This window comes from Micromys minutus (genome assembly GCF_963924665.1).
Source record: "Micromys minutus genome assembly, chromosome: 31".
Lineage (NCBI taxonomy): Eukaryota > Metazoa > Chordata > Mammalia > Rodentia > Muridae > Micromys > Micromys minutus.
Window position 1 is genome coordinate 24,361,687 of NC_137966.1, and position 14,482 is coordinate 24,376,168.

Genomic DNA, 14,482 nt, shown 5'->3' on the forward strand with positions numbered 1-14,482 from the left:
CTGTCACACTGTGCTGCATGCAGTGTTCCTGACTGCCCACCCCCTGCCTCTCTCTCTGCCCTAACACTTCCACCACAGGACAGAGTTTTTGTCTGTCTGTCTTTGTAAGTGGCATGTGGGGCGCTGTAGAAAGGACAGCAGTAAACAGCAAACTTGTTATGGGTTGCACGCCAGCCAGAGCGGCCAGCTCTAAACAAAGTCTTCACAGGCAGCTGCCTTCAGCTATGTCATGAAACGATTCCATAACCTAGTAAAGGTCGTGAGGCTAATAAAATAGCAACTCTCGTACGGATATGCAATTGGGATTGCCCCAGGTAGCCGCTGCCCCAGACTGTACTCTTAATCATCGTTTTGACCCCCTGGGCCACCTGGTGTGTGTCCTCAAGGCCAGCACAAAGACTGGTGCCTAGCAGATGCTCACTCAGCAAGTATAGGGAGGCTGCTGTAGATGAGATTGCCTGCAGGACACTGCCGGCGGGGGAGGGGAGCGGGGGATGGCAGGTGTGTGCCCCCTCACCCTTCCCCCTTTCTCCCCAAAGCCAAGAGAGTGGTGCTGTGTTACCACTCTTGCACTGGGAGCTGCATCCAGGCTTTGCCCTGGGTACAAGGGACAAGAGCTCACTGTGGGCTGTAATAGTCCTGTTTGGGCCTGAGAATGGCAGAACATCCGACCATCCGACCTTCCGGGGGCAGCTTCTGCCACTTGTTTCCGTGGGGGAACACTGAGGCTTGGTGCATGTCCATGTGGCAGATGACCCAGGCTCGGGCTTTGCACAGCTTCTCTGGTTACAGGTAGGCTCTTTGGTCGAGTTCCTAGAGATCCCTTGCGCTAGCCCCGTGACTGTGGCTGGCTCTGCACTACCCGTTCACTCTCGGACAGTGGCTCTTTCTTCCTGAAGTTTAGTGATAGTCTTTATTCTGAGACCTGAATGTGATGCTTTGATGATCCAGTTCTCTGAAGATGGGGAAAGAGATGCACCATCCTTGGGGTGCTGAGCAGATGCCTGACAAACTAACACTTTGCCTCTTTGTTGCTAAAGTTGGGCAGAAGAAGGAAGTCTGGAAAACAGAAGCAATCATTAAGAAAAGAAGAAGCTATTAGCTCACAGAACCATCTTAGTTAACGTTTGGTTGTTTCCTAGTTTTATTTCTGGGCTGTGACTGCGCCCATGCATACGTTGTTGGAATCACACCTATCATGGATCATAATAGTTTCTAATTTAAACAAAACAAAACAAAAATAAGGTCTTACTTTGTAGCTCAAGCTAACATGAACTCACTATGCAGCATAGGTTAGTCTCAAAATTATGACTTCTTGCCTCTGGCTCCCAAATGATACGATTCTAGGCATGAGTTACCATGCCCAGCTCTCCTCTTTGCTCTGTAAGCTTTTATATGCCAGCTCTGCTTCTTGTCCTCTCAGCATTACTGACACCTGGTCAAGTCCCCTCCCATCATCCATTGACAACAGGCCAGGTCCTCACCCATCATCCACTGACACCAGGCCAAGTCCCCGCCCCATCGTGTCTCCTATTTCTTTGTTGAGACAGGGTCTCTGCATACAAAGCTGACTTCAAAATTGAGATCCTCCTTCCTCTGCCTCCAGAGTTCTGAGCACCTACAGTTGTTCTAGCTTGTCATCTCTTATTTTTAAACACTCTGCATTAAAAAATAGTTGGTTGATAAATAAAAGTATATATAGTCAAAAATACAATATGACAGTTTGTTATGTGTATACATTAATTAAGTATAAATCACTTACTACATTCCTCACCACTTGAATTTAGTATGTATGGCGAGGGATGAGGGCACTTCTCTTACCAAGTTTCTAGAAGGCAATATACATCAGTCACTACCACAGGGGTTCTCAAAACTTAACCTATCTTGAAGTCTCCACATGAGCTCCCTCACCTGCACACCTCTGCATGTGTGCGTGCTGGAGGGTAGAGGTTAATCTGGGATGTCATTCCTCAGCAGCAGTCCACCTTGATTTTAAAGACAGCGTCTTCTTACTATTCTATGGCTGTGAGAAGACACCATGAACGAGGGAGCTTATAAAGCAAGGCGTTTGGGGGCTTGCTTACCGTGTCAGAGGGTGAGTCTGTGATCATCATGATGGGAAAATGAGGACAAGCATGGTGCTGGAAGCTGAGAGCTTTCATCTTGAGCATAGGCAAGAGGCAGAAAGAAAGAGACGGGGACTTGTGTGGGCTTTTAAAACCTCAAAGCCCACTGCCAATAATACACCTCCTCCAACAAGGCCACACCTCCTCTAACAAGGCCACACCTCCTCCAACAAGGTTGTAACTACTCCAACTCTACACCTCCTTGTCCTTCCCAAATAATTCCAAACAGTTCACTCACTAGGGGACAAGATTCAGACATATAAGACTGTGGGGGCCATTCTAATTCAGATCACAACAGACAGCATCTCTCACTGATTTAGAACTTGCCAAGCATGTCAGTCTCCTGCCTCCACCTCCCTTAAGCATGTCAGTCTCCTGTCTCTACCTCCCTCAAACATGCCAGTCTCCTGTCTCCACCTCCCTCAAACATGCCAGTCTCCTGTCTCCACCTCCCTCAAGCATGTCAGTCTCCTGCCTCTACCTCCTTCAAGCATGTCAGTCTCCTGCCTCTACCTCCCTCAAGCATGTCAGTCTCCTGTCTCTACCTCCCTCAAACATGCCAGTCTCCTCTCTCCACCTCCCTCAAGCATGTCAGTCTCCTGTCTCCACCTCCCTCAAGCAGATTCTATAGATACACTCCACCACACTTAGCTTTTTTGTTTTTGTTTTTTGACACTTTGGGTCTTTTGATACCTCTGTCAAGCCATAGGTTCACAAGGAATGGACTTCTGCAGCTTAGGCTCCTCTTATGGAGCAGCCTTTCTGCTGAACCAGATGCTTGCTCTTTGCCCCTCCCCGCCCTAGCTGATTTTTCTTCACCTGGTAATTTTTCATGGAGTGCTTAGTATACACACTGCTCTTAGTTAGGGTGTTGCCCTTGTTTGTCCACAGTAGCACTGACAGCATGCTGGTGATGGTGTATACGTCCTGCTTCACCATGGTGATATTTACAGGGTGTTCCTTTTTGCCTGGTGCCCATTTCTCTAATGTCTGTGACATTTCCCATCCTTCCTGTTATATTTGTGTGTGTATGATAAAGCATATTTTCTAAAAGGCCCAGAGAAGTGTACATCAGATGCCTTCCCCTCCCCATGTCTGGTGTTTCATACATCTGTAAGATTGCACTTGTAGCTGACACCTTGCCTTTTTACATGGGTTCTGGACTTGAGCTAAGGTCCTATTTCTTTATAAGCAAGTACTTTATTTACTGAGTCATCTCTCCAGCCTTTTGGGTTTTTTTCCCTGTGCAATCAAACATTAACCGCGAGCTCAAGTCATCCTGCCTCAACACAGACATTCAACACTACCCCTATTCTTTTTCAGTCTGGTCTTTTTCTAAGCCGAACACCCCTCGGCTGATTTCCTGCATCCTATTCCTCACCCAGCTGGAGGTACATGTCCTTCTCCTCCAGCTCTTTGTCCATCTGAATTCATCAAGGTTCTTCACACCGTTTTGGGCAGGCCAACTAAGTTTCAGAGGCCAGGGATGAAGCCTGGCCTTATTTTTTCAGGATCCCCAGCTCTGACCTACAAGGGGGATAGAAAAAGCCACTGGGGTGTCTCTGAGCTGGTAACACCTAATCATGACCAGGGAAAGAGACCTAATGTGAATAGGGTTTGGAAGGTAGAGCACATGTCTGAAACACACTGTTTTCAAATCTGGTCACCTTCAAAGGTGAGCCAGAAGCCAGCAGGAAGACCAGGCTTTGGGAACCATTGGCCAAGCCATTCAGAGGAGGTGTTAGGTGTCTAATTGGAATGCAGTGTGTAGAGCTGGGCACCTCATTTCTCCCCTGAGAGACTGTGCTGGCCTATTCCACTTCCCAGGCCTCCCCTGTATCTCTGTCACAGACCTGTGGGATGGTGCTGGCAGTCCTCAGTAAATAACTAGTACATCTCCATCTCCTCCTCAGCTCCCCTGCTTACATAACCCAGTGAACTGGAAAGTTGTTCATCTTTGTGGCATTGGCTGTGATAAGGCCACAATAATGTCACTCCATCAGTGTTGTCCTATGGTAATTTGGGCATTTTGTTCTAGCACTGAGGTACATTACAGTTAATAACACATGAAGCCATTTCAGTAAAAGGAAAGTTAAGAGAGGATACATTAACACGGGCTGTGAACCAAAACACAAATCATCTCACTCATTGCCTATTAAGGAAATAAAATAAACTAGGAGCCTCAAGGCATTTTGAAGAGCGTCTAATGTCATCTGACTCTTTTGCATGTGATAGTCCTCACGGCAGTGTTGGGCTGTCTCTGCTTTCCTGTGTGACTATGGTGTTTCTTCTGGCCCTTCCTCCACCAGAAGCTTAGCATGGTCTCCTCTGCCCTTTGAGTCATGTAATGGTGCTTACACATCTTACATGTTGGGCTTCGTTTTAAGACAAAATCACTGAGCTTTAGAGAGCTTCTTATGCAAAATGTCTGGTAGGCTTTGAAAGGCATTACTAAGCCATAGCCATTGTCCACGAGTTCCAGGAAGTGAGAGTCAGACTTGTGTCTTCTAAGAAAAACAAGACCCATGTTTCTCTGGCCCTGTTGCATGCACTAGGCTTGGTAGTGTAGACCTGTCATCCCATATACTTAGGGGTGAGTGTGGGGAGAAGCTCAGTCCGGAAGATCACAAGTTCAAGGCCAGCCTGAACTGCAGAGTGAGATCTCTGAAAATAAGAAGTGGAAGTTCTGGCTGGGGAGTGGCACAGTGGTTGCCACTTACTCAGCATACATGAGACCCTAAGTCACATCCCCAATACTAAGCCGAGGAAAGAACTAAGCATTTGCTTCTGGGTCAGGACTTACATGGTGCAGAAGGTGAGTGCAGAAGGAGGTGTTTAGTGACTGCTAGCAAGTGCAGGCAGCTTGGTGTTTTGTTTGCAAAGCCACAGTTTGTATTTGTGAATCCTTGTCTCGTGTGGGCCAGACTCTACAGTCTGCTCCTTGTCAAGGTTTGCAGCAGCCATTAAGTTATTCCTGAAGTAGCTCTCTGTTTGGGACTCAGGGTGTGTTTGTGACGGGCTGTATAAATGCCTTGTTGGCCTACAGCCAGCACAGAGGGTGCAGCTCAGGCTGAGCCAGAGCCCAGTGTGCACCCTGGGTTTATTTTAGTGTTGCAGACCCCTGGGGTAGGGTGTGGGGGGAGTCGGGTTCTAACCTCTGGTGCTGCTGTTGAGCTTTCCGCAAGCAGAGGGCACCCAGAACTGCCCCGTCCACAGCAGTGCTTTCTGTTTGTGTTCTCTTGTCTGCCTAGCATTTGACAATTAATTAGGCATGCTAATTACCTGCTTTAATTTTGTGATTGCACATCCTATAATTACCCCTAATTCTGTAATAGGGAAGTTCATGTACACAAAGGCAGTGGATGACGGAGGTGACAGGGCTTGCCATATCTGCAGCTGCCATTGCTCACTGCGCCCGTTAGGCATGGCATCTCAGGACCACCCAGTGGGGCTAACCTCCACTCCATTCTGCAGCGGAAGGAGCTGATTTTCAGGGTGAGGGCCCATCCTTAGTGTTACAGTGAGTGTACTGGGGGTCAGCTAGGATGGCCCAGGCGTTTCCTGTGTACAGCTCTGAGCTCCGTGTCTCTGCCAACCTGTCTGATGTCCAGCATGCTTAGGGCTAATGAGGCTTGTGTTGTGCTTGGCAGGCATTTGACCTGGAGCATCTACCTGCCAAAACAAGCTTGCAGATCTTCATTTTCTATCCCTTACTATCCTGCACTCACCCACTGTGCGTGTGACTAATTGTTCACTGAAAGGGACAACTGACACTTGACAGATGTGTCAATGTAGGTACTGGACACAGTTTTAAATGCTGAAGTCACTCGGCTCTCTCCACATCAGCATCACCCTCATTTACCAAGCAGAAGCAGTGACCTGACTTATAAGAGGTGGCACTGAGGTTCAGACCCAGTCTGGTCTTCCTCTCAGCCACACTTTAAGTGTGAGTGTGCACTCACCACAGTACCTTGGGCATAACCCCAGCACTGCCCACAGTCTCGGTTGGGCATCTAGGTTCTCAACAGGAAAAAGGCATGGTTTGTTCAAATATACATCATGCAGACCCTGTCTCCCCATTGAGATCTACCTGTATCTGTTGTGTGCAACCATTGCTCTCTGGTGGAGACGCAGGGCACTTTAGCACTGTCCTTTGTGCTCAAATAGAAGGCCTTGATTCTCCCCTAGCTCATGACAACATGACCATGATTTTATTTCATACTAGCCGCAGTAGTTTTGCCTCCCACATTTCGATCTGTGTACCCCAAGGAGACAGGTACAAGAGCACCCAACTGGAAATACCTTAAATGCTCTTCCCTGCAGAGCAGGTAACTGCTGGTGGCATGTTACCACAGTGGAATATTATGCAGCCATGTCAAAGCACTATTGAGAGGGCATACAGCAACATGGTTGCCTCTCACATGTATTATCTGAGAAGGACTATAGACATGGTGGAGTATGTAAGCATGACCCCATTTATATGAAGTTCTAGAAAGAAGAAACACAGGGAGAGTGCACCGCATGCAGATGAGTGGAACTGAGAGGGAGAAGCATGAGGAAGCCGTCCATTCTGCAGCTGTTCTTCTTTCAGAATTCATGTTTCCACTGCAGAGTGGGGAGCTTCACCCTGCCCTCAAATACATACACAGCAGCTGCCATGGTAGCACTCACCCTTGTCAACCTTTGTTGTCCTTCCTCCCACTGTCAGGCTGGGTTTCTACACTTCATAGGTAGTCCCTCTTCTAGTTTCATGTCTGATGTGTACATATGTGTATGTGTGCCTGTGTGCATGTGTGTATGTGTGCCTGTGTGCCTGTGTTCCTGTGGTGTGAGTATGTTTAAAGATAGATGCCCATGTGAAAGAAAACATACAGCATTTTTCTTTCTGAGTCTGGCTTATTTCATTTAACATGATGATCTCCAGTTCTATTTATATTTCCACAAATGACATGATTTTATTTCTTACAGCTAAACAAAGGTGAGTTTTTATAGGTGATAATTTAGTTATTCATTCAACTGTTGACGGGCATCTAGCCTGGTTCCTGAAGTTGGAATGGTAAATAGTCTTGTTAACCAGAGTACACATGTATGTTGGTAGTGTGCTGGCTTTAGATCATCCTGGTGTGTCCTCAGCTGGGTCATACTTAGTTCTGAGCTTCTGAGGGGCCTGCATCCTGCTTTCTATAGTGGCAGTAACAGTTTGTCGTTGGTAGAAATGGGTAAGGCTCTTCCTAGTCCCTGTCTTAGCCTTTGTCATTTGTTCATTTGGTGACAGCCCCAGATCCTCCTATCTCCTCAAGGCTCAGTCCACACAAGCACATGTTCTAGACCGTGCCCCCCCCAAGGGACTGAGGCCCATGACTCAAGCCCTCAACTTACCTCCTTGTGCTGTGTAGGCCTTTCTGGACTGACTGACTTCTGCAGTGAAGGGATCTCAAGTCTGCTCTTTCCCTCAGGCAGTGGTCCTGATGCTGGCCCCAGCAGCACCCACCTATTTTATTTCCTTCTACTGGGTCAAGATGAGTGGCTTATCCATTGCTTGGTTGTGTAGAAGAGACTGGCTTTTTATTCTACCCTGAATTATTGTCTTCATGGCTCAAGCAGAGGAAAGTTAGTCCAGTCAAACTTAAATTGGATGAGCCCTTAAAAGTAAATTACTTACCTAATTAATTAAACGAATGGATGAAAGACTCCAGCAGTTTTCAGCTTGTGCACTCAGTTCTAGGTGTAGAATTCATGAACAAATCATTTGTACCTCAGGTTTCCCAGGTTCGGATGCCAAGCAGGTTGTTGGGGAATCGGCTGTTAGTTACATGGAGGGGTTTGATGACATTTGATTCTATCAGATCAGATCCTTAGATCTGAGGAGAGAAGTGTGAGTGAGGAGATGAAATCAGGGGCTTGTTAGCAAGGACAAGCTTGGAGGTCACACTAAAATGCTCAGGAAAAGGACAGAGCTCCTCCACTCCCTGCTGTCTCACTGCTGGTTTGGGGTTCCAGAGCGCCTGCCCCCCAACAACCCCCCGTGAGCCCCAGCCCTTGCAGGGGAGAAGGCAGCTCTGAGCTCAAATTCTTCATTTCTCCCCCTTTTCCCGGGCAGCTGACGTTGCCTGTCTGAGTCTTGTCTTCATCTGAAGAGGGTATTTTCCCACCTTCTGCCTTGCAGCTCAGCCTGAGGACAGAGGGGAGGCGTGTACCCGGGTAGTGCCCAGCACATGACAGCCGAGTGCTGAAGGCCCTGTGATTAGCAGGAGTGTGTTGTTTCTGTTCAACTTTGGGCCTCCCACTTGTTGACTTCACAGAGGCTCATTTCTTTTAGAGTGGGAGTCACAGAGCTGAGGGCTTCATCCACATCTGTGTGAGGTGAGCCTGTCATGAATGATCCATGGAGCCTTGGCAATTTCCCTGCTCCCCTGGCTATCAGTGACCGCCAGGTATAGTAACAGTGGGCACCAAAAATGCACTCTGGGTACTGGCAAAGGCAGGAGTGTGGACACGTTGCTCACAGCAGGAGTCCGCTCTGCCCTGCTCCTGGAGGCTGCTGCAGCCTGGCCTGGGAATGTGTAGGCAGATAGTGATCTCACCATTGGGCCCATCTTCAGATTTAGGAATACGTTTAAAGAGTGAGGATGTACACCCTGCTTTCAGCTCACGTCTGAGGTCTGCACTAGATACACAGATTGGAGAGTCCTGGGTCTGTAGAACTGAGGTGGCTTCCTGTAGGGGAGGAGGGACAGAAGCTAAGCATCCTTGTAGAAGGCTCAGGAAGAGCAGAATAGGAAGCACACCTTCGCTTCCACTGAGTAGAAAGCTTTGGCTCCTGTGTATTATGAAGAATGCAGACTGTCACAGTAGAGAGGTTTGTCTCCATTGGTCTCTAAGGAGGTCTTGCAGATGTGAGGACCCTTGCTTTATGTGAAGTACAATAGGCGTTACAAAGAGACTTTGCCCTTCCTGTGATTCTTTTTTTTATTGGATATTTATTGGATATTATTTCAAATGTTATCCTCTTCTCCCCTCCCCCTCCCCCTTCACTTCCTTATATGAAGGTGCTCCCTCTTCCAGCCACTCTCAGCTCCCTGGCATTCCCCTACACTGGGAGAATGTGCCTTCTCTGGACCAAAGGCCTTTTCTCCCATTGATGCCATGTTCTTCCCATGTTGCAAACCCTTTCTGCTCCTTCAGTCCTTTTCCAGCTCCCTCTTTGGGATCCCCATGCTCAGTCGATGGTTAGCTGCATGCATCCTCAACTGTATCTGTATGACTCTGGCAGAGCCTCTCAGAAGACATCCCTATTAGGCTCCTGCCAGTAAGCACTTCTTGGTATCATAAATAGTACCTGGGTTTGGTGGCTGCGTATGGGATAGATCCCCAGGTGAGACAGTCTCTGGATTTTTTTTTCTGCAGTCCCTGTTTCTCCATTTGTTCCTGTATTTCCTCCCCAGAGTGTTTTGTTCTCCCTTCTAAGAAGGATTGAGGCATCCACATTCTGGCCTTCCTTCTTTTTGAGCTTCATAAGGTCTGTGAATTGTTTCTTGCTACTCAGAGCTTTTCCTCCCTGTGATTCTTAGGTGGAATGATGTTTAAACCATCAGCTGGGAGCAGTAGCACACAGAACAGTAGGGTCTTTATAAGTTTGAGGCTAGCCTGGCTTATACACAAGGTCCAGGCCAACAACATATGCATGAGGAGACCATCTCAAAACGAAACAAGACACACAAACAAAACTGAGAGCCTCCCATTTTTCATGGTTTCTTGCCAAATAGCTATGTGTCCTGGAAGGTGCTGAACCCAGCAGCATCTTGTGAATGCTCGAGGCAGGGTCCCAACTTGACTGAGATAAAGGATGTCCCTGCATGTGCTTATTCCACCCAGGTATTGACTTTCTGTTCGACCTACCAGGCCCTCCGGCAGTCTGGAAGATCTCAACCTCACTCCCTTTTGCCCCAAATCTGCTCCCCTACTGTGCACTGGTCAATGTGACCACAGGTCCATGGGGCAGTGTGGGTAAGGGCAGTTTACGTGTGATAGGTAGATGAAGCCTTCACTCAGGCTGGTGTGGACATAGCTCGAGTGTCATGGGCCTCACCAATCCTATGTCCACTGGTGCTCAAAGTGCCACCTGTCGTGCCTAGTGCTGTGTGAAGCAGACGTGGCTCCTGTGTGGACAGAGTGATGCAGTATCTACCCGTGTGAGATACTCATCTTGTCTTCCTCTCCCTCCTCGGCAGGTCTACATCCGGATAAAGGACGATGAGTGGAACGTGTATCGGAGGTACACCGAGTTCCGCGGGCTGCACCACCAGCTGCAGAGCGCTTTCCCACAAGTCAGGGCCTACAGTTTCCCACCCAAAAAGGCCATCGGAAACAAGGTATGCATCCAGGGGCCAGATCGTTGTCTGCCCTTCAAGACTGTGCTCACCACAGGAAAACTGCAATGTTAGGAGAAATGGAGAAGGGAAGCACCAACAAGCCTCCACCTCAGGGAGGGCTTCCCCACATCTCACCAGTGCAACTTCCTATCAAGTACAAAGAGCTGGTTCAGTGGGGGCTGTTCCCTTCCAGTAGGAAACACTTAACGTCACCCGTGTTTCGTGAATTTGTCCGAGAGAAGTTGGATACAGGCAGGATTGTCTGGGGCCTTTAGATAATATTTTAAAAACACACCACTAAGAGGGCTCAGTGGGTAAACGTGTTTGCTGCACAAGCTTGTCACACTGAGTTTAGTTCCTGGAGCTCATGGTAAGGTGGAAGGAGGTTTTCTGGCTTTCACACGTGCATGTGCACGCACAAAAATGTATAATTTACAAAATCAAACAACGTTGTGGAAGGCCTGGGGAGGTGGCTCAGTCATAACAAATCTTACAGTATAAACACTAGGACCCAAGTGCAGTTCCGCAGCACCTTTATAGAAATGGGACACATACCTGTAATCCCAGCGACTGTGAGACAGCTCAGCTTATTGGCTATTTCCTGGTCAGTGAGAGACCATCGAAAAATCAGGGTGGACTCAAGGTTGTGCTCTGGTATCCACACCCACATGTACATGCATGCCCACAAACCTACACATGCATACACACATACTTACAGAAGCACATTTATGCACATACACACATTTGCAGAACATGTGCACACACACCCCAAATACAGATGCACACATATGCATATACACACACACATAGAAATGTGCACATATGAACATACAAACAGAATAAATCATCATCTTGGTTAGTAATGCCTGGTGACTGGTGTTCTGATCCAATATTTTCCCTAGTGTCCGTCACTGCTATTAGTATACTCATTCACATGCATGAAGAGACCAGACTTTTCTCAGAGAAGTTTATTCTATTGCTACGACTTCAGTCATAAAGGTGGGATGACCTCTACTGAAAATTGTTACTGTTTAGTTACCATGAAAAAGTCCACTTGAGACTGAAGAAGGCAGACCCAAGTCTGGACCCCTTCCGTGTACAGCTGCACAGTCAACTGTCCCTGCAGTTGGCCTTGTCCCCACCTTCCTGTTAGTGAGTGGAAACATTTCCCCTACCTCGTCTGCACTTTGAACTGCTGAGGGAGCTTGAAAACCACTGTGCCCCCAGCCCATCCCTGGTTTTCTGGTTTAACCCTCCTGGGCACTAAAGGGTCACTAACTCCATGGAGTTCCACATAATAGCCATCAGGATCAGGTGACAGGATATCAAGCAGCCAGTCAGACACTGAACTACAGGACCCTTGGAGGACATAAAGGCAACTGGGGATAGTATTGACAGGAACCCCTCTGTAGGGCTGGCTCCCAGCATGTGCTGCCAACCCGAATTGGTCCTCATTATAAAGACGATAGCCATGCTACTCTGACCCTCCATTTATCACACCCTCAGGTCCTTCCTGCTTCATACACCTTCTCCTCTCGTGATGACAGTGGGCCCATGCAGAAAATCTGCTGTGGTAGCCCAACTCAAGATTCGTAAGTTAATCACATCTGCCATGTAGGGTTCTAGGAACTAGCTCAGCCTACCACACATCTTACATCAGTAAGAGAATTCTCTGAGGCTGAAGCAGTTCCTTCTCACCCCCCTGCATCCTCAACAACCCCTCCCCCACTTTATAAGTCTTCACTGAGTTAAGTCAGCCAAGTGTTGCAGTAAATATTAAAATACATAATGGGTTTATCTCTCTATCAGCCCTGAGGTCTCACTCCTCAGGCCCAATCCTGATATGAAGCCGTGTGTGCGCACCTCTGGCGCCCGGTCTGAGCTGTCACCACAGCCCAACTTGTTTGCCCAACTCCTTTTCCTGGCGGTTTTCTACCACCTACCTGTTCTCTGCCTCCATCCCAGGGTGTTTCTCTACCCCAAAATCCCACAAAACTATAACTTAACAGCCGGATAGCTTTTTATACAGGTTTATGTATTCAACTCTCAATCCACAAACCCTCTACACAACAAGATTGCATCAAATAGACAAAGATACAAACTGTCCTTCTATATGAGATACTAGACCTATAAAGTCCTTAAGGGTCATAGCTATTTAATGCCAATCAATATCACCTGGGTCTAGCTGGTGCTTGGAAACCTCCATCTTGCCACAACCTCCACCTCCTCAGACCTCTCAGCCCTCTCTAACTCCCTCACCCTGCCCAGTCACTGGCTCTTCTTTATTTTACTAATTAAAATAGGAAGGTTCAGATGAAGTCACCTCTTGAGTACATGACTGGGCAGCTCTTCTTGGGGACGTGGAATTAATATTAAAATACAAGCAGGTTCAGGACAGTCCAGGAGCCAACCTCACCAGCAGAGGCTCTGCACTGAAGAACGAGGCTTCTGCAGCTCAGTCATTTGGAGAGAGCAGGTAGCAACCCAAGGCTGTCCTGTGTGTAGTGGGGACTTGGAGTGAGTTTCCTCTTTGCAGTGGGCATCTTCATGTAGGAGAAGTCCCCCATCTACAGTGGCTCACCCATGATCCCTCCATGCAGGAGAAGCCTCACCCCTACCAGTGCAGGGAAGGAACTTTCCCTCCCACACTCATGTCTGTAGAACAGACACTTGTGCATAGATGAACTTGAGGATGGAGGACACCACCTTGCATAGCTTGGCTCACAGTAGACCAGCTGGGTGGCAACTAGATGTCTAAACCAGTTTCCTATAGATACATGGACCTGACAGCTCCCAGCCACAGCCTCATCCCTGACATGCATCTTGTCATTCCTCAGTGGCTGAAGGACAGTGATCTTGGCCCCACATGAGGTTGAGAGAACACTTTCCTTTAGTCCAATTTGACTAAAGACCAGGACAGAACTGTGCAATTTCTTCATTTCTAAGAGAGGACTGAGTTAGGTAGAAGCGCCGGAGCCATCAGGACCTTTGATGAACTCAATTAAAGGCCAATTAAAGCTTTTGTGGATTCATGTGGGCCTAGTGCCTTAGAATCCGCTTTGCGGTTCTGATGGCAAAATTTCTAGAAAGCTTGAATATAAATTGTCTAGAAAAGTCACTATGTTGGGATCTTCTCTTTGACTCGTTTATTTCAAAGGTGACTCACTGGTCTGTTTGGATCATGAGGGAGAATCTATACATGACATCTTTCGGTGACTGAGTCATGAACACCCAGTCACTGGCAGCCTTGGCTGTTAACTGACTCACTCCTGAGCCTGCTGTTGTGGGCACCATCCAGGGAATAGGCTACACTGTCTGTTGTATGCTCCACATGAGCATCTGTGGTAACACTGACTGGAGATTATGAGGTGGTGGGTCTCAGCAGGAGCTCCCCAGTTGAATTCTAACAGCAGAAAACTTGCTGGTCCACTGGAGGTGGCTCTCTGTCCTCTCTCTGCTGGGTAAGTCTTGCAGGATGTGCTAGAGCAGGCAGACTAGGCCATATCTAAGGCTCCAGGCTCAGGCAGGGACTCAGTACTGTTTTGTGACTGTTCAGTGAGCCAATGGGAGCCAAGAACCCTATGCCTTTCTGAGTGTTCAGTTGGCATGGAGGCAAGGTCAGGCCCTTCAACTTGTTAGGGAAATTATCCCTTGGAGTGCTCATTAAAACACACACAAAGGCAGAGGTACTTGCTGTGCTGGGTCTGTCCCCATGCAGCACTTGGACCCTGAGAGGAAAGTGTGACAGTATAGCTGCTGGTGTTCCAAGGACACTTCCTTGTAGTGGGTGTGGCCCAGAGTATGGGCTGTTGTGCTGGACACCGGGAGCTTAAGATGAGTGAGGTGCACAGAACCCAAAGGTGCTGGAGAGAGCACCTGTGGGTGGGGGTGTGGTGGGGGAGATCCCCAACAATGGCAGTGGCTAGTGTTCCAGAAAGAAATCAAGGAGTTAAAGGAGTCATGTCCACACAGAGCCAGCTCTGC

General features: G+C 48.1%; 1 protein-coding gene across 1 annotated transcript in view; it reads left to right on the forward strand.

Moving 5' to 3' along the window:
* The window catches only part of SNX29 (sorting nexin 29), a 373,799-nt gene that overhangs the window by 328,838 nt on the left and 30,479 nt on the right, over positions 1 to 14,482 (forward strand). Inside the window, exon 19 of the mRNA XM_080942329.1 lies at positions 10,358 to 10,498. Coding sequence (XP_080798455.1) covers positions 10,358 to 10,498 — 141 coding nt within the window. The remainder of the gene's footprint in view (positions 1 to 10,357; positions 10,499 to 14,482) is intronic.